The 18394-nt window shown below is 38.9% G+C and overlaps 1 protein-coding gene across 3 annotated transcripts in view; it reads right to left on the minus strand.

The window, feature by feature from the left end:
- Positions 1 to 4785: 4785 nt before the first annotated feature.
- The window catches only part of TMEM209 (transmembrane protein 209), a 41719-nt gene continuing 28110 nt past the window's right edge, over positions 4786 to 18394 (minus strand). For all 3 annotated transcript variants that reach the window (XM_003813482.4, XM_003813483.5, XM_008966036.3), the window contains 5 exons: positions 15669 to 15766; positions 13983 to 14097; positions 13790 to 13887; positions 10485 to 10558; positions 4786 to 6587 (listed from right to left, as the gene is read on the minus strand). In XM_003813482.4, the coding sequence (XP_003813530.3) occupies positions 6533 to 6587; positions 10485 to 10558; positions 13790 to 13887; positions 13983 to 14097; positions 15669 to 15766 (440 nt within the window). In that variant the 3' untranslated portion in view covers positions 4786 to 6532. The remainder of the gene's footprint in view (positions 6588 to 10484; positions 10559 to 13789; positions 13888 to 13982; positions 14098 to 15668; positions 15767 to 18394) is intronic.

An 18394-nucleotide genomic window follows, 5' to 3' on the forward strand; every position in this document is an offset into this window, starting at 1 on the left:
TTAATTTTTTTTGGCACTGTACATTATGGCAGATTGTATTTTCCAAAAATGGTCACACCAATAAATGTTCCATCTGACGTGCTGTAATGTGGCACATTCCTCCATTGAGTGGTAGGGGTCTGTGTTCCTTCCCCTTGACACTGAGCAGTTCTTTGTAGCTGCCTTGACCAACAGAATGCAGTGAAGAAACATGGTACTTCCAAAGCTAAGTTATAAATAAAAGGCAATATGCTTCTGCCTCTCTCTCTCTCACTTTCTCAGGACACTGGCCCTAGGAACTCAGCCACCATGTTATGAGGAAGCCCAGGCCCTGTGTGGAGGCCAAGCGTGGGTGTTCTGCCAGTATCTCCAGTTAGGCTCCTAGTCAGTAGCTAGCATCAACTGCCAGACCTGTAAACCTGCAGACATTGTGGAGCTGACAGACAGGAGCTGTCCCCACTGAGTCCTGTCTGAATTTCTGGTCCATGGAGAGAGGTACTAAATGGTTATTGTGGTTTTGGGGTGCTTTGTTTAAAGAATTCACGCAGACCATTCAACTGGAAGCAGAGTGTCATACTGAATTTAATTTTGAGATGGAAGCCACGTAACACCTTCTCAAACCACCAGGTTTGCGGCCTGGCAGCTTAGGTTCAGATTTCCGTCTGCCAAGTCTTTCCCGAGTCAGGGGACTCCTCAGGCTGTACCGTGGATGACACTCCTCCCCACTAGGAACACAAGGGGCCTTTCTTCGGAGGTGGAGCTCATTAAGCTGGTGCCAGTATTCTGGGCCAAAACTATCACAGAGCTGCCTGATTCCAGTCTCCACACCATGTGTTTGAGAAAGAATCATGCCTGGCTGCTGCTCCTGAGAAAACAAGTTTTGCCCCCAATGGAGCTGATCACCACCTTCTAACTTTCCTCCTATGGGATGCAGTGCATGAAAGCAGAGTCTGATTCGGGATTGTTATTTTTTTCCTTCAAGTTTAGAAATGGTAAAGGAAGGAGACTGTGTTTTCTTGGTACACCAGAAAGCCCAGCCTTCAGGCTACAAGGGTGCTACTGTCTATGGCGGGGCAATGAATGGCCAGGTCTCGGGAAGGGAAGGACAGAGGGAGCAGGAGGCAGACAAAGCTGGGCTAGCACAGTTGGGGTGGGTGGGTGTCAAGGCCGTGAAGATCTGTAGCTCAGTGTGATCCAAGGACGAGACAGTTGCTTTACAGTGCCAAAGGGGCCACTTCCTACTTTTATATGAATTTGCTTTTTCCTTCACCTAAAAGCAGTCCATTCATTACTTTCACTTTGAGCTTCTCAATTACCTCTAGGTATGAAGAGTATCTTATCACTTATTATTTTTTTTAGAGACAGGGTCTCACTATGTTGCCCAGGCTGGTCTCCAACACCTGAGCTCAAGTGATCCTCCTGCCTCAGCCTCCCAAAGTGCTGGGATTACAGGCGTGAACCACCACATCCAGCCCATCTTATTTTATTGGAAATCAGTGTAGGGCTGGGTGCGGTGGCCCATGCTTATAATCGCAGCACATGGATCGCTTGAGGTTAGGAGTTCAAGACCAGCCTGGCCAACATGGTGAAACCCCATCTCTATTAAAAAATACAAAATTAGCTGGGTGTGGTGGCAGGCATCTGTAATCCCAGCTACTTGGAAGGCTGAGGCATGAGAATTGCTTGAACCTGGGAGGCAGAGGTTGCAGTGAGACGAGATCACACCACTGCACTCCAGCCTGGGTGACAGAGCGAGACTCCGTCTCAAAAGAAGAAGAAGAAGAAAAAAAAAATCAGTGTGAGAGACTGGTTGTCCTGCCCCAATTAATGACAGAGCTTAGTCCTCCCACTGAATGCTCAGTGCATTGAGGCCAGTGGCTCTTCTAGCCAGATTGATTTTGAAATACTCATTTTGGTTTGGGGCAGAAAAGGACTTACAAATCTCATCCACAGTAGTGCCTGGGACTGTCTGCATGTAAGTTTGCTAAGAAATATCCTCAGGGTCGCTGCTGTCCCCTGTGGGGCGGCAGGGCTGTGGTGCTGTTCTCCACACCCATCCTGCTGTTAGACTCTCCTTCCTAACTCCCACTGAGGTGCCGCCTCTGTGGAATCCATAATCTGTCCCATCCCAGGTCAATGCAGTTCAGTGTGAAAACGTAATTATTGATGAACATCCAGGGATCAAATTATAATGTGGCTCAGAGCTAACGCCTAACAATCCTGCACACCCAGCAGAAAGCTACTGGCATACCCAGTGAGATATGGCAGTGTCACTGGGGTCCAAGAGGCATACGTGCTGATTGTACAAAGCCCTCTCATTCTAACTGGGCAGACAAAGCCTCACATGGGTCCTTCCCTGAAGCCTTCCTGCCAGAGAGCCCAGCCGTGTGCTGCTTATCCTTGAAGACTTTTGATCTCATCCACGTCTAGGGACAGCTGTGACTAAACCCACCCAGAAGGACAGGTAGGCCAGCCAGCCCCTCCCGGCCCCCGCCACTGGTCCCTGCAGCATTTGGGGCAATGTTGTGCTGTTGTACATAAGTGCAGTGCCCTCACCCCCAGGTTACTAAGGAAGACCCCCGAAGCACTGGAATGAGTTTCATCATTTTCCTAACACCTTTACTTTTCAAGCAGTCCCCCTGCTGCGGCTGTCCAGGCCCAGGAGTGCTTCCTCCTTCTTAGGTCTAGCCACAAAAGGAAAGCCAGTGTGCTTGGAGGGATCAAAAGGTGTCCTTTGGAGGAGAACGTGAGGCTTTCCCAAAAGGTAGTTTTAGCCATTGACAAGTATACTTGAACAGCAGCACAGCTCAGACTAGTAAGAAACTCAGTTCTTGTGCAAGGATAAGACATGAGGACCTACTGTTTGACTAAAAGTCACTTCTGAATCCATTCATGTAGCTGTTGAGTGCCAAAGGAGGGGCACAGATCTAATCACTCAAGGGGAGAAATGACTGCCATCTGGAGTGGTCAGGACTAGCTCCAAATAGAAGGTTTAATTAGAGGAAGTCTCAATGCAGGGGAAGACAGTAGATTGGGAGGGGGCATCTCCAGAGAGTGATCAGGATGAGCAGGAGGTAGCATAGAGAGAACCCAGCAAGCAGTGAGCAGCCTGCACTGGCTGGAGCCAAGGGTTTAGGTGCATGAGGCCAGGTTGGGGCCAGATTGTGTGGAGCTTTAAATGTCAGGCTAAGGAATTTATCAGGGGGATGAAATGATCAAACAGGTGTTCTAGGAAGATGAATTTGAAGAGAATGTGCAGGATGAATTGGAAAATCTGGAAGTATGGCAACAATTCGAAGGCTGTGAGATTAATTAGGCTGTTGCAGTAGTCCTGTGTGGGTTGATAAGGGTGTAAATGAGCATAGTGGTGGCAGAAATGGAAGAAGTGCAGCTGCAAGAGACATTGTTAAGAAAGAATGGATGAGGTTTGTTGCCTGATTGGATTGGGGACCCAGGGAGCTCCAGGAATCAAAAGATGACACCAGAATTTTGAGCATCGGTAACTGGTAGTACAATGAACAGAAAAAGGGATGTAAGTAGAGGGAGCTGATTTGAGCAGATCTGAACTCAGTTCCAGACACGGAGTTCACAGAATATCCAAGCGGAAATGTCTGACAGGTAGATGGAAATCAACACTACAGCTCAGGAGAAACATTATGCTTGAAGATGAATTCGGGAGTCAAAGGCAGAGAGGTGATAAATGAAGTGGAATGAATGAGATCTCTAAGGAAAAGCATATACAGTGAATCAGAGGACCGAAGACTGACCTTTGAGGAATGTGTGCATTTCAATGTGCGCATTTCTATTACAAAGCTGTCTAGAAAGGGCTCGGTGTGGTGGCTCATGCCTGTAATCCCAGCACTTTGGGAGGCCGAGATGGGCGGATCATGAGGTCAGGAGTTCAAGACCAGCCTCGCCAACGTGAAACCCCGTCTCTACTAAAAATACAAAAATTTGCCGGGCGTGGTGGCGGGTGCCTGAATCCCAGCTACTCGGGAGGTTGAAGCAGGAGAATCGCTTGAAACTGGAAGGCAGAGGTTGCAGTGAGCTGAGTGTAGTGAGCTGAGATCATGCCACTGCACTCCAGCCTGGGCAATAACAGTGAAACTCCATCTCAAAAAAAAAAAAAAAAAAAAAAAGTGCCACCCCACATGCTGCGTGTCTTTACTGTTAAAATATAAAATATCTGTGTCAAGTATATTTTAGTTTGAGAAAGAAAGCCACACAATGTAACATTTGTATGTCTCAGTAGAAACTAAATTATAAACACCTAATATGCCTCTAAAAGAAATCTGGCTTAAGGATGATATTTATAGACAAAGAAAAGGATAAATGATGAAGTGAATGTAATCTAGAAGATTAGTGGATCTGATCCCACAAGAAGTCAAGCAATCAAAGAAAAACTTGTGACATATATCCTGTAAATAATATTTGATCAGAGATATTAGTAGACATTTATCCATTTTAACACAAGGACTAAAAAAATTGCCTTATTTGCAGTGCACTGTCTTCCTGAGGGGTGAATTCAAATGAATCTACCAAAGTATTTTTAATAAAAGCTATATTTAAGTACAAACTGGCTCAAATATTTGGGAAGAAAAGCTAATATAGGAAAGCTACCCAGAGTACAGTAATCCACACTAGACTTATTAATAGTATGCAAACAAAACATCTTTTTAAGTGTGTATCCCTATGTATATATTTACTGTAGACTGTATTTTTTTGATAGTCACTTTAAAAATATAATATTAAAGCTTTGAATTTTTAGACTAAAAGCTATCTAAGTCCTATAAAGAAAAAAAGACATTTCATCTTATGCATTGTTGAAATGTTTCTCCACGGTGCTTTTAATGAAGTATATGCAACTAGTTTAACAGCATGACAATTGTTATTCCAAGACATCTTCAGTAACTTTTGAAATAGCAAATTTAAACTTTAACATGTTCTTATATTTAACATGTTTGATATTTTCTTCTAGAATATCATAGCAAATAAATATTTAACATACACCAAAAGTACTTAAAAGAAGCTCCTTTCCTTTGGACATCAACTTTTAAAAACACGAACAACTTTTTGAAAGACAATTTACAAATACAGAACTGTACTGACTTAAATTTGGAATTTACTAATTACTGGGGATACTTTAGTGAGTCTGCATATGTGTATTATTAATACATGTTAAACCATACTGCAGATAACAAAAAAAATACTTACATTTCTCTTCCAGAGTAATGACTGTATTCAAAGTCTGAGGGAATGACAAAATGGGATGCACATCTAATACTGATAAACAGTTCTTCAGAAAAGACTAGTTTCAGCTGTTTCCAGGTTTACATAAGATGATGGAAGCAGTCTCTAATATGTTAATCAAGAAAATACATGCAATTGCCAGCTACTACATATATATACAGAAAATAAAGATGGTGAGTCAAACAAAACATACAAACTTGGTAACTTCTCACCCTCCAGATATTTTGAACATATTTAAAAAATTTAAACAGACAGGATATCACTGTGATCTTAAAAAGAAAACTTTAAAAATAACATATTATGGAATAGTAAAACTGAGCTGCTAAAACCAAAGTGGTAAACAGTTTTCCTGATGTCCTCACACTCTTAACTAAAACCCAAATTAAAACTACCAGCTAAATTTAATCTAAGTGTTGACTTTTTAAATGTCAATACTTTCAAACCTCCTTTAATAATATTTTAAAATATACATAAACTTAATACATTACTTAAGAGTTAATCTCATTTCTTTGAATGTGGGCTTTGGCCTAACTTGCAGAATGCTGGGGAAACATTAAAAAAAAAAAAAAAAAACTAAATCAGCAATTTTCTTACTTTCTAAGTACTTATACTGTTAAATAAAATAACTGAGGCTGGGCGCAGTGGCTCGCGCCTATAATCCCAGCACTTTGGGAGGCCGAGGTGGGTGGATCACCTGAGGTCAGGAGTTCGGGACCAGCCTGGCCAACATGGTGAAACCCTGTCTCTACTAAAAATACAAAAATTAGCTGGGCGTGGTGGTGCGTGCCTGTAATCCCAGCTACTCAGGAGGCTGAGGCAGGAGAATTGCTTGAACCTGGGAGGCAGAAGTTGCAGTGAGCTAAGATCGTGCCACTGCACTCCAGTCTGCGTGACAGAGACCCTCTCTAAAAAAAAAAAAGACTGAAAAAAATTTTTTTATGGTACAAGAATCAGGTAGATGATTCTCATTTGGGGGTTATAATGAAAAAAGACTCAAAATCTATTTCATTAAGGGGAATGGCACTATTTTGAGTCAATAAAAATCCGAAGGGTTGCAGTTTGGTAGTCAACTGAAATTTCTGAAAAGTGATATAAAATTAAAGGCAATGTCTCGATACAGAAGATACGGGACATATTTTTACAATTACATTTCATAACAGCTACATTTTCTGTTAAATCTAAAGAGTCTGTAACATACACCCATGTGTATTTTATTTCAGAAGAGTCAGTGGCTCAGAGATGTTTAGTTTCGACTTCTGGTTCAGTGAAATAGTCTAAATGTCGGAATTAAATATATGACTTGCTACTCGCCAAAGATCCACAATATATTCACACCAGATAGACCAAGATTAACTCTCCTATAAAGAGAAAAAAAAATTTTATTAGAATTGGTTGCCAAGCATTTAAGGTCTTTTTCTAATAACAAAAATCTTTATGAATAATACATGTTTAATTGATATTTAATGTGATTCTGCAATGAATTATGTTATACATGGTTTATCAGGTGAATTCCAGTAACAGTAATTACTTTCTTAACTATGTTTAAAACCCAAATTTAGAATAAATAGATTTATGGAGTGTTGACAGTTAGTTTTTCAGTAAACAAGAACTATTACACCAGAATACACCAGCTATTACACCAGCTAACAGAATAATTTTAACAAGCAAGATTAAAGTAAAAGTATCAATTGTATTTAAAAGATGGAAGATATGGAGATGCTAGCCTCTCAGAGAACTGTATTACTCGATTTGAATTAGGAATTTACTAACTACTGGGGATACTTTAGTGAGTTTTCATATGTGTATTAGTAATACATTAAATCCTACTACATATAACAACAATAAAATACATATACTTCTCTTCCAGAGAGTAATATGACTGTATTCAAAGTCTGAGGGAATAAGAGGGCTATAAGAGAAAGAAATTACTCACCTAACAAAATAAAAAAATCAACAGATAATATCTGAAACTGAAGAATCAAGAGAGCTGTATACCTCTATTATTTGGAACTATGAGAGTAATAACTGAAGAAAAAGCCACTTGGGGAATACAGTCTACTTTGGGAAGCAGACTTGGGGAATACAGGGAATTGCTCATTTCTGTCATGAACTTTTAGCCCTCTATGACTTTTAAAATTATAAGAATATATTAACTTTGATAAAAAGCTGCCAAAAATGCCTTTCGAAACAGGTAATTTTTATCAACTGTATTTTCCATTTCTTCATACCCTCACTGACACTACAAATAATATCAAGTTTGACAGAAAAAAAAGTTAATTTTGACTTGTTTGTTCATGAGTCTAAGCATCTTTTTGTGTTTAGGAGCTGTTTGCACACTTTATGAAGAAATCTTTCATACCTTTGTCCATTTTTCTAATAAAATCATATATGTTCTTTATATATAACAAATATAAGCTTGGATTTGCTATATTTGCAAACCCAATTACTACTGCTCATATTACAGCAGAATAATGCTTTCGGTTTGTCATTAACTTTAAACTTTACAGTGTCTTTTCCTGAACAGAACATGTAAGTCACTGTGCAGTCAAGTCTGTCTAGATTTTTTTTTCCTTTTGCAAGTAGAACATTCATCTGATTCCTGTTATTGCACAAATACCTGGCATTAAATTGATAATGTATTTGGATCAATCTGTGGGTTTATGGTCATAAATCCAAATGGACTATATTTGAGCCACTCACTTATTTCTTTTAAGTTATAGGAAAGTTTTTAACTATTTGTTTTAGGATGTATTTAAAAAATTATTCATGTTCGAAAGGTTAATAATTTCCAAGCTTTTCCCCGAGTTTAAAAACACTAGTTTTAGTCTAAAATGCTTAATTTTCCATATATAAGTTGCTCATTAAGAGAAGATAGCGCTTTAAAAATTGTATCAATTTCTTTTGGCCTTTCAGTAAATTTCATTACATTTCAGTAAATGAAAAAGTGCTGCTCCACTAAGCACTTTTTCATTTTAAAGCATATGACAGACCGTATATGGCACTCAAACCTCATGCTATCATGACAAACCATTTATGCATCAAAATATCAATTTGGATCCACAGAGGAAAAGATACATTTTCAATTAGAACCAAAAATTAATTGCTTATTTATATTATACAGGTTAAGCACCTATAATCTGAAAATCCGAAATGCTCCAAAACCCAAAACTTTTTGAGTGACATCATGATGCTCAAAGGAAATGCTCACTGTAGCATTTTGGGGATTTTTAGATTAGGGATGCTCAGTAATTATTGCAAATATTCCAAAATCGGAGAAAATCAAATCCGAAACACTCCTGGTTCCAAGCATTTCAGATAAAGAATACTTGACCTGTATTAACAACATATTTATATCAAATTCCATATTCCATCTAATATATATGTGTAAGTATATTTATAACCAAACATTCCTAGACATTTTAGGGAAAATTTGACATGGGAGAATGTCCAAGATATGCCATAAGACTAAAAATTAGATCATAAAGTACTATGTTTGGATACAATACATTTTTAAGCAAAAGAAACAAAAATAAAGCCAGGTGGAGTGGCTTATGCCTGTAATCCCAGCACATTAGAAGGCCAAGGCAGGTAGATCACAGCCTGGGCAATACAGTGAGATACTGTCTCTACACATAATTCGAAATTAGTTCTAGTTTATACACTGCTGTGTTATTTAAATACTTGTCTACTGAGTATGCATTATTTTCATAATTTAAAAATAAAAAACCCTGTTACTTTAGATGCCTCAATAAAGTTAGTTTCCTAATCTTTCTTACATTAAAAAATATATGATAAAAGAAGCTAACAGCTGGGTGTGGTGGCTCACGCCTGTAATTACAGCACTTTGGGAGGCCGGGCAGGTGGATCACCTGAGATCAGGAGTTTGAGACCAGCCTGGCCAACATGGAGACACCCCGTCTCGACCAAAAATACCCGGCATGGTGGCGGGCATCTGTAGTTCCAGCTACTTGGGAGGCAGAGGTTGCAGTGAGCTGAGATGGTGCCACTGTACTCCGGCCTAGGTGACAGAGCGAGACTCCATCTCAAAAAAAAAAAAAAAAAAAAAGCTAATAAATGTTCATATTTGTTTACACATTTTTGTTCATGTCTGTTTTAATCTTTACATCCGATATATTTAAGGAGCTTTGCTTTCTCTAGAGCAGTGCTGTCCAATAAAAATACAATATGATATGAACTGCAAATGGAAGCCACATAATTTTACATTTTCTAGTAGACACCTAATAAACAGGTGAAATTAATTTTAAGAACATATTCCACTTAACTAAATCTATCCAAACTAGCATTTCAATATGTAACAAATATATACAATTTTTAAGGAGTTATCTTACTTTTTGGGGGCTGTGTCTTTGAAATCTGTTACACATTTTACACTTTAGCGCACCTCAATTTGGTCTAGTCCTGCTTCAAGTGTTCAGGGCCACATGGGGCTGGTGGCTACTGTGCTGGATGGCACAGTTCTAGGACACGCATAAACTCTAAATTACAAACAGGATGCTATCTAAAACTTAAAGACGCATGCATGTCGGAAGTGGAAATGACCACAATCCCTTCTGCTCCAAGCCCATCCCTTTTTTTTTTTTTTTTGCTAGCCTTAGGTTACTTAGTATGGCAGAGCTGGACCCAGAACCCAGGTTTTCCGACTCCCAGATCAGGCACTACAAATATCCCTAGCTTTAGCTGGGGTCTACTTATTTCATGTGTCATTTGATACACTAAAATTTCTAATCATCAAAATGACAATACTAAAATTTTGAATTTCTTGCAGTATGTGAGCTCTGTTACCAAGTATGTAAACGATTTCAACTGACTACTTTTCCATTCCAGTTAATGATATTACGGAACAGGTACCGACTCTGTCTCTCTGGAAGTGTAAACACTTTGCAGAATGCTTTGTGTCTGAAATGAAATGGCTTGGAAAAAAACAGTCTCCAGATTAAAAAAAAAAAAAGTTTTTAAACGGCAAGAGTCTAATTTTTATCTATCTCTGAATTATTCCTCCAGGGAACACAACTATAATGCTAATGATGTAGTCCACTTGCCTTTTACCAATGGGTTCCAAGGAGTTAGCTAATGGATTGCCCAAAATAGCAGAGGTAGTTTGTGACAGGGCTGAAACCATTATCTATTGTTCAATCCATAAACCTTCAGTTACATGCTGCTGCCTTCTGCAGAATCTTAACATAGGAAGAAAATCAGTAAATAACTACTTACGTTTTTAAAGCATAAGTACCTACCCAAGCATTCCTGACTCTTTGGTCTTTATGATGTAGAGAAACATCAACAATGTATGAAACATATTATTTCTGCCCTGGAACAAAGACAAAAAAGACAAGATTTAAACCAAACAAAAAAGATTCAATCTGGTAGGTAAATACATATCTTATCAATTCATATCCTACTAACTCAGAATTCCATATAATTCAGACTTTCATTTATTTATTAAACAAAGTACCTACGCTTTGTGCTAGGAAGTGGGAATACTGCAGTGAGTAAGACAGAAAGGATACATGTCAAGGACATAAGGGCCAGTAGGAAAGGCAGACAGTAAACTAAGAATCACAACAAAGCGTGAGGAATGCTATGAGAGGAGGTGCCATAGGAACATATGAAGATGCAGTGTCTGATTTAGACTGGTTAGCGACAGAATGCCTCCCTGAGGGAAAGATTTTTTTTTTTTTTTTTGAGATGGAGTCTTGCTCTGTCATCCAGGCTGGAGTGCAGTGGTGTGATCTCAGCTCACCGCAACCTCCATCTCCTGGGTTCACGTCATTCTCCTGCCTCAGCCTCCCAAGTAGCTGGGACCACAGGCGCCCACCGCCATGCCTGGCTAATTTTTTTTTTTGTATTTTAAGCTGCAACCTGAAAGATGAGCAGAAAGGTAACATACTGGGGGGTTGGGAGCTGGGGGACTGTGTTTCACACATGGGGAGAAACACTTACTAAGGTCTGGAAGAGCCTGGAGAGCTATTCTGAGGTTGGTGCCCCTGTACACTACACATACAAAAATGCTCTATAATGGCATAAACAAGTGTTGGGATAAAAAAAGCTTTTAGTCATACTTTAAAATATATCAGAATATACTTTAGCATATAAATAACATTAAATATAAATTTATTTTATCTGCAAGGGAATACTAGGCAGCATATTGGTAGCTCTAAAATCAAACTATTATATGTAATTTTTGGTCTGTAAAAACAGCTCTTAATTTAGATTTTCAATTTACAGATTAACTTTTCCCCACTTACTCTAATTTAATGTGTTTTTAACTCAAGAATCTGAGAGAATGTATGATTTTTAAAAGATAATGTTTACACTGTAAGAACAAGGAAAAAAAACAGATAGTGGTTAAAAAACAAAGATCGGCATGGATATTCACAAGAACTTCAATGGCCCAAAGTATTTACATACAAAGCTAAAATATTAAACTTGAAGAAATGAAATTAACATCTCTTCCTGAGAATCTGATAGACAGCACAATTTATTATTATAGCCAATGTAAAATTTCTCAGTAAAGATGCTGGTAACAAAAATAATTGTAAAGGTTATCAACAGAACTGATGCTTGTAATTAAGAGTAAAAAACCAGTGTGGCAGCTCATGCCTGTTATCATCCCAGCACTTTGGGAGGGCAAGGCAGGCGGATCACGAGGTCAGGAGATAAGACCATCCTGGCTAACACGGTAAAACCCCCATCTCTTACTAAAAATACAAAAAAAATTAGCCAAGTGTGGTGGCACGCGCCTGTAGTCCCAGCTACTCAGGAGGCTGAGGCAGGAGAATCGCTTGAACCTGGGAGGCGGAGGTTGCAGTGAGCCGAGATCACGCCACTGCACTCCAGCCTGGGTGACAGAGCAAGACTCTGTCTCAAAAAAAGAGTAAAAAACCTGTATGTGCTTGTAATCTTAGCTACTCAAGAGGCTGAGTCAGGAGGATTGCTTGAACCCAGGAATGTGATACTAGCCTAAGCAACACAGCAAGACTACCTCAAAAAAAAAGTAAAACACATTAATGGAAGTATAAATTGATACAATAACCTTTATTATAAAGTAATTTGGTAACATGTTATTTTTAAAGTCTTAAAAATATTTTGACCTAGAATTCCACTTTTAGAACTCTGGACTAAAGAAATGCAGATAGCTGTATGCATGAAGATACATTTTCAGCAGTATTTATTTATTTTATTTTATTTTATTTATTTTTTTGAGACGGAGTCTTGCTCTGCCACCCAGGCTGGAGTGCAGTGGTGTGATCTCAGCTCACTGCAAGCTCCGCCTCCTGGGTTCACGCCATTCTCCTGCCTCAGCCTCCTCAGCAGCTGGGACTACAGGTGCATGCTGCCATGCCCGGATAATTTTTTTTGTATTTTTAGTAGAGACAGGGTTTCACTGTGTTAGCCAGGATGGTCTCGATCTCCTGACTTCGTGATCTGCCTGCCTCTACCTTTTCAGCAGTATTTATAATAAAAAATAAGAAATACAGAAAATGTACAACAGTAGAGAAATGGTTGAATAAATTATACTAGTGAAGTTTTTTTTATAGCCATTAAGAAGTATTTTTAGGCCGGGCATGGTGGCTTATGCCTGTAATCCCAGCACTTTGGGAGGCCGAGGTGGGCAGACTGCCTGAGCTCAGGAGTTTGAGACCAGCCTGGCCAACATGGTAAAACCCCATCTCTACTAAAATACAAAAAAATAGCCGGGTGTGGTGGCGGGTGCCTGTAATCCCAGCTACTCGGGAAGCTGAGGCAGGCGAATTGCTGGAACCCGGGAGGCAGAGGTTGCAGTGAGCCGAGATTGCACCACTGCACTCCAGCCTGGGTAACAGAGTGAGACTCTATCTCAAAAAAAAAAAAAAAAGGAATTTTTATGAAGATTTTTAATAGTATGGAAAATTATGTTATAAAGCTAATATTTAAAAGCAGATATAAAACTACATAAATAATTTTAGCCCATAAAAAATATAAAGAAAGGGCCAGGTACAGTGGCTCACGCCTGTAATTCCAACACTTTGGGAGGCCGAGGTGGGAGGACTGCTTAAGGCCAGGGGTACAGGACCAGCCTGAGTAACATGGAGAGACTCTGTCTCTACAAAAAATAAATTGGCCAGGTATACTAGTACGTGCTTGTAGTCCTAGCTACTTGGGAGGCTGAGGTGGAAGGACTTCTTGAGCCCATGAGTTCGAGGCTACAATGAGCTATGATCATGCCACTACACTCCAGCCTGGGTGACAGAGCTAGACTCTGCCTCTAAAAAGAGACATAAGACCAAAATGAAATTTACCAAAAGGCAATATACCAATCAAAAAATCAACAATGACTGCCTCAGGTAATGGAATGAGTGATTTTCCTTCTTTTTCTTTATACTTTCCCCAAATTAAGCACATATTACTTTTATAGTAAGAAATATATATGTATGAAACACATTTCCCCTAATTTAAAAAATTTACTTCTTCTATTAACATGAGATTATAATTTTAAAAACATCATCCAAGCAAATCACCCAAGACATTCTGTAACAGCATCTTCTCTATATAGAAATACCTTTGGCAGGTTGTATACATGACTCTGGTAGATGAGCTCATAATGGGGAGGGTTGATAGCACTCTGATAAATGCAAAAAACATTCTCATTTGTAACATCTGTAAAGGAAGGCAATATGCTGCATTAAAAAACCAAACCCCCAGAGATATTTTGTGTGAAAATCTCAACACATTCTTTTAGGAGAGGTTTATACCTGGTTTATTTGGTGTCTGAACAAAGTGCTGAGAAGTAAAAGTTTTTCCGTCGGGATACTTCGGATGCGGAGGTAATCTGGAATCAAGGTAGGTGCAAAATACATGCATGATGATCTGAGGATGAAGAAATAATTTTTTTTTTAAGTCAGCATGAAAATCTAGCATGGATGTAGAACCCTTTAGAAACATCTGTATTTATAACGATTCCAATTAAAAAATTTTTTCTCTGAAGAGTGACTTAGAAAAATGCTGTCAAATGGTTAGATTTACAAGATAAAATCTATAGAATAAAAAGATAAAAACACATAGTTCAGGTAGCACACCTATTCTTTTAACTGAAAGTATTATTTCCTACAAAGATAAGGAATTCACTAATTCCTCTCTTAAATCATAAAGGAATTCAGTGTGTTTAAGACATGAAGCTAGGCTTAATTCAAATAATCTACTCAAAATTTAAAATAGAAAAAGATATTTGCCATCAAATCAGTCTATATTTTGATGAGAAGGTTTCCTTTTCAAATTGAAAAAGTTTAAATACTCCAGCCTACAAAGTTACCATAATCTGTTGAGGGTAGGGGTGGAGGGTGGGGCTTAAACACCAGACTCCCATTCCCTACATATTTGATCTTCATTTTTAGTTTTCCATAGCAACCCTAGAAAAGCAGGGCATTCTTAGTTTTTTGCTAAGTGGATCATTCATACCAACACAGTTAATAGCAAAACCAAGATAAAATACATTCAATTCTCAATCTGAATCTCAACATAAAACTTAATTTTCACCCGTAACAGTCACTATAAAAAAAAAGCGAACATAATTTTGAAAAACTTGTAAGCACACAAAAACATTTATGTTCTTTGATCTCCTAAATGTAATTCTAGGAGTCTCTCTTAAAGTGACAATCCCAAGAAAGAAAGCAATGCGCATCACACTATTTGCATGCTGCATTACTCAAGATCAAAAAACAAGTAAAAATTCCTTCTCCACCACAAGTGTCTCAAACTTTTAGGTCCACTATAGGAGAATAGTTAAATGACAGTGTGTAATAATGAAAAAATATCTAGGTAGGAGGAGGCTGAAGTAAAAAAAAACCCTAAATATTACAGAAGTGGAAAAAAAGCAGAATACATAATTTTACACACCGGAGAATTACAAATATGATAAAAACATTAAAAAATAGTAGCAACCAAGTAAAGGGAAAAAATACACAAAAATATTAACAGTGGTTGGGTGAACATGCTGATACTATTATAAATACCTTATTTTCTAAATTAACACTTATTCTTATGATAGGCAAACAAAAACACATAAATCCAGTAATGGAAACTGAAAAAAACAAAATAAATCTAAGGGTCAGGCACAGTAGCTCGTGTCTGTAAACCCAGCACTTTGGGAAGCTGAGGCAGGGGGATCACTTGAACCCAGGACTTCGAGATCAGCCTGGGCAAAAAAGTGAGACCCCATCTCTACAAAAAATTAAAAAAATTAGCTGGGTGTGGTGGTTCAGGCCTAGTCCCAGCTACTTGGGAGGCTGAGCTGGGAGGAGCACTTGAGCCCTGGGAGATCAAAGCTGCAGTGAGACGTGACTGTGCCACTGCACTACAGCCTGGGTGACAGAGTAAGACCCTGTGTCAGTCAGTCAATCAACAGTAAATAAATAAATGAATGAAAGAATCTAGGGGCTTACAGCAGAATCGGTGGGCAGGTCTGTATCCCACTTTCGTCCTTTGAAGTCGCCACCTCTGTTCCATCGAAATGAGCTCATACAACCTCCCTGAGAGAGTTCTGTGGCAACAAGGTGAAATTTTTAAAAGCTAAGAGTATGCAAAAAAGAAAAGAAAAAAAAAGCTAAGGGAATATAATAAGAGAAGCAAATCATTTAAAAAACTTGATCAAAACACCCAAACCTAAAGAAATAAAAGATATAAAAAGACAAAAGTTAAACATGTCCCTGAAGACATCAGATAAATCCAAAATGTGGGATTTTAGATTTATCTGACTACTATTCTGGCTTCTTAAAAAAAAGAGTCGATGGGTAGGGAAAATTTGAATATGGACAATATATTAAATATCAGAAAACTATTATTTTTTAAAGGTATAATTGTATTATGGTTAGGTAGGAGAATGTTCTTACTTTTAGGAGAATGCATGCTAAAAAGTAATGTCTGCAATGTACTTTCAAATGGCACGGCAAGAAAAAAAGTGTGTGTGTATATATATGTGGAAAGAATCAAATATGTCAAAAGGTTTCTAACTATCCAATCTAGAACAAGACAGTGTTCACTGTATTCTTTTTTTTTTTTTTTTTTGAGGCAGAGTCTCGCTCTGTCGCCCAGGCTGGAGCGCAGTAGTGTGATCTCGGCTCACTGCAAGCTCCGCCTCCCGGGTTCACGCCATTCTCCTGCCTCAGCCTCCTGAGTAGCTGGGACTACAGGTGCCTGCCACCACGCCCAGCTAATTTTTTTTTTTTTTTGTATTTTTAACAGAGATGGGGTTTCACCGTGTTAGCCAGGATGGTCTCGATCTCCTGACCTTGTGATCCATCTGCCTCGGCCTCCCAAAGTGCTGGGATTACAGGCGTGAGCCACCGTGCCCAGCCCACTGTATTCTTTTAAGCTTTTTTGTATATTTGATATAAAACCTTTATATACTTTGTATATATGTGTACATACACAGACACTTTCTCTTTTTGGATGTACAAATACCTTCCTAACTACAAGGCAATCTTGCCAAAAAACTCAAACATGAATTTATGGGAAAGAGAAGGGGTTATGTAAAACTACCCAATAGGGATGCATTCAGCAAAACCCACACTATGGGAACCACTAAAGACAAACAATCCAGTTCTTCTGACAAATAAATTGCAAAGGAAAAAAAAAGGTGAATGGGAAGCATATAGCTTAAAATAAACTGAAATAACCAATTGCAATGTATTACAATATTTGAATCCCAATTCAAACAAACATTGCCAAAAAATTATGCATTTTTATGAGATAGCTAGAAATTTGAACACAGACTTAATATCTCATAACACAGGAAATATTAGGGCCAGGCAGCATGGTGGCTCACTCCTATAATCCCAGCACTTTGGGAAGCTGAGGAGGGAGGATTGCCATAGCCAGGAGTTCAAGACTGCAAGGAGCTATACACTCCTGCACTAGTGCCATTACTGCACTCCAGCCTGGGTGACAGAGCGAGCCGGGTCTCAAAAAAAAAAAAAAGAATATTAAGAATGATAATTGTGGCCAGGTGTGGTGACCCACGCCTGTAATCCCAGCACTTTAGGAGGCCGAGGTGGGTGGATCACGAGGTCAGGAATTTGAGACCAGCCTGACCAACATGGTGAAACCCCATCTCTACTAAAAACACAAAAATTAGCTGGGCATGGTGGTGTGTGCCTGTAATCCCAGCTACTCAGGAGGCTGAGGCAGAAGAATCGCTTGAACCTGGGAGGTGGAGGTTGCAGTGAGCCAAGATTGCGCCACTGCACTCTAGCCTGGCGACAGAGACTGTCTCCAAAAAAAAAAAAAAAAAAAAAAAAAAAGAATGATAATTGTATTCTGGTTATGTATGTTTGTATTAGTTTTCTAAAGGCTCAGCTGGGCATGGTGGCTCATGTCTATAATCCCAGCACTTGGGGAGGCTGAGGTGGGAGGACTGCTTGAGCCTAGGAGTTGGAGACCAGCCTAGGCAACATAGCAAGACCCTGTCTCAAAAGCAGGGGGTCGTGGGAGGCTTATCTTTTAGTGATATACAAAGAAATATTTACAGATGAACTGATAATGACATGAGGGCTTGCTTCAAACAATACAGGAAGAAAGTGGACGGGGTATGGATAGGGCAGGGTCTGGCCAGGGACTAGTGATTGTTGAGGCTGGGTGATGTGTACAAGAGGAGTGTGCATACTATTTTTTCTAGTTTTGTGTATGTTTGAAATTCTCCTTATATAAAATGTTTTAAAAAGTCATGAAAAATGTTTATTCCTGAACCCTGCTCTAACCTTAGGGGAAAGGGAGAACACTATAATATTTTCAAATTAAGATTTATGATCAATTTGAATACTATTTCTAAAACTTGTCTTAGTGATGAGAATCTTTTAAAAGTTTATCCAAATTTTAAAAAATTCTAACGTTATGAATTGCTCTGTAAGTAGAGAGGCACAGAGGGTGTATGGGGGTGTCAGGGAGCCTACATTTCCTGATTCTCAAGTCAGTCTCCTCAGGAGAGCACATCTTCCACCAAATAATAAGAATATCACAGAAATATAAGGAAGCAACTTATTAAATAGGAATTATAAAAATTAAGAGAAATAAGGCTCAGCACACTGGAACTATAAAGAATGTCATAATGGCACCCATTCTTATGAGTCTAAAAGTAGGAAATGAGTGAAATAGTCACTGGAGCCCATTTAGC

Source organism: Pan paniscus, chromosome 6, assembly GCF_029289425.2.
Source record: "Pan paniscus chromosome 6, NHGRI_mPanPan1-v2.0_pri, whole genome shotgun sequence".
Lineage (NCBI taxonomy): Eukaryota > Metazoa > Chordata > Mammalia > Primates > Hominidae > Pan > Pan paniscus.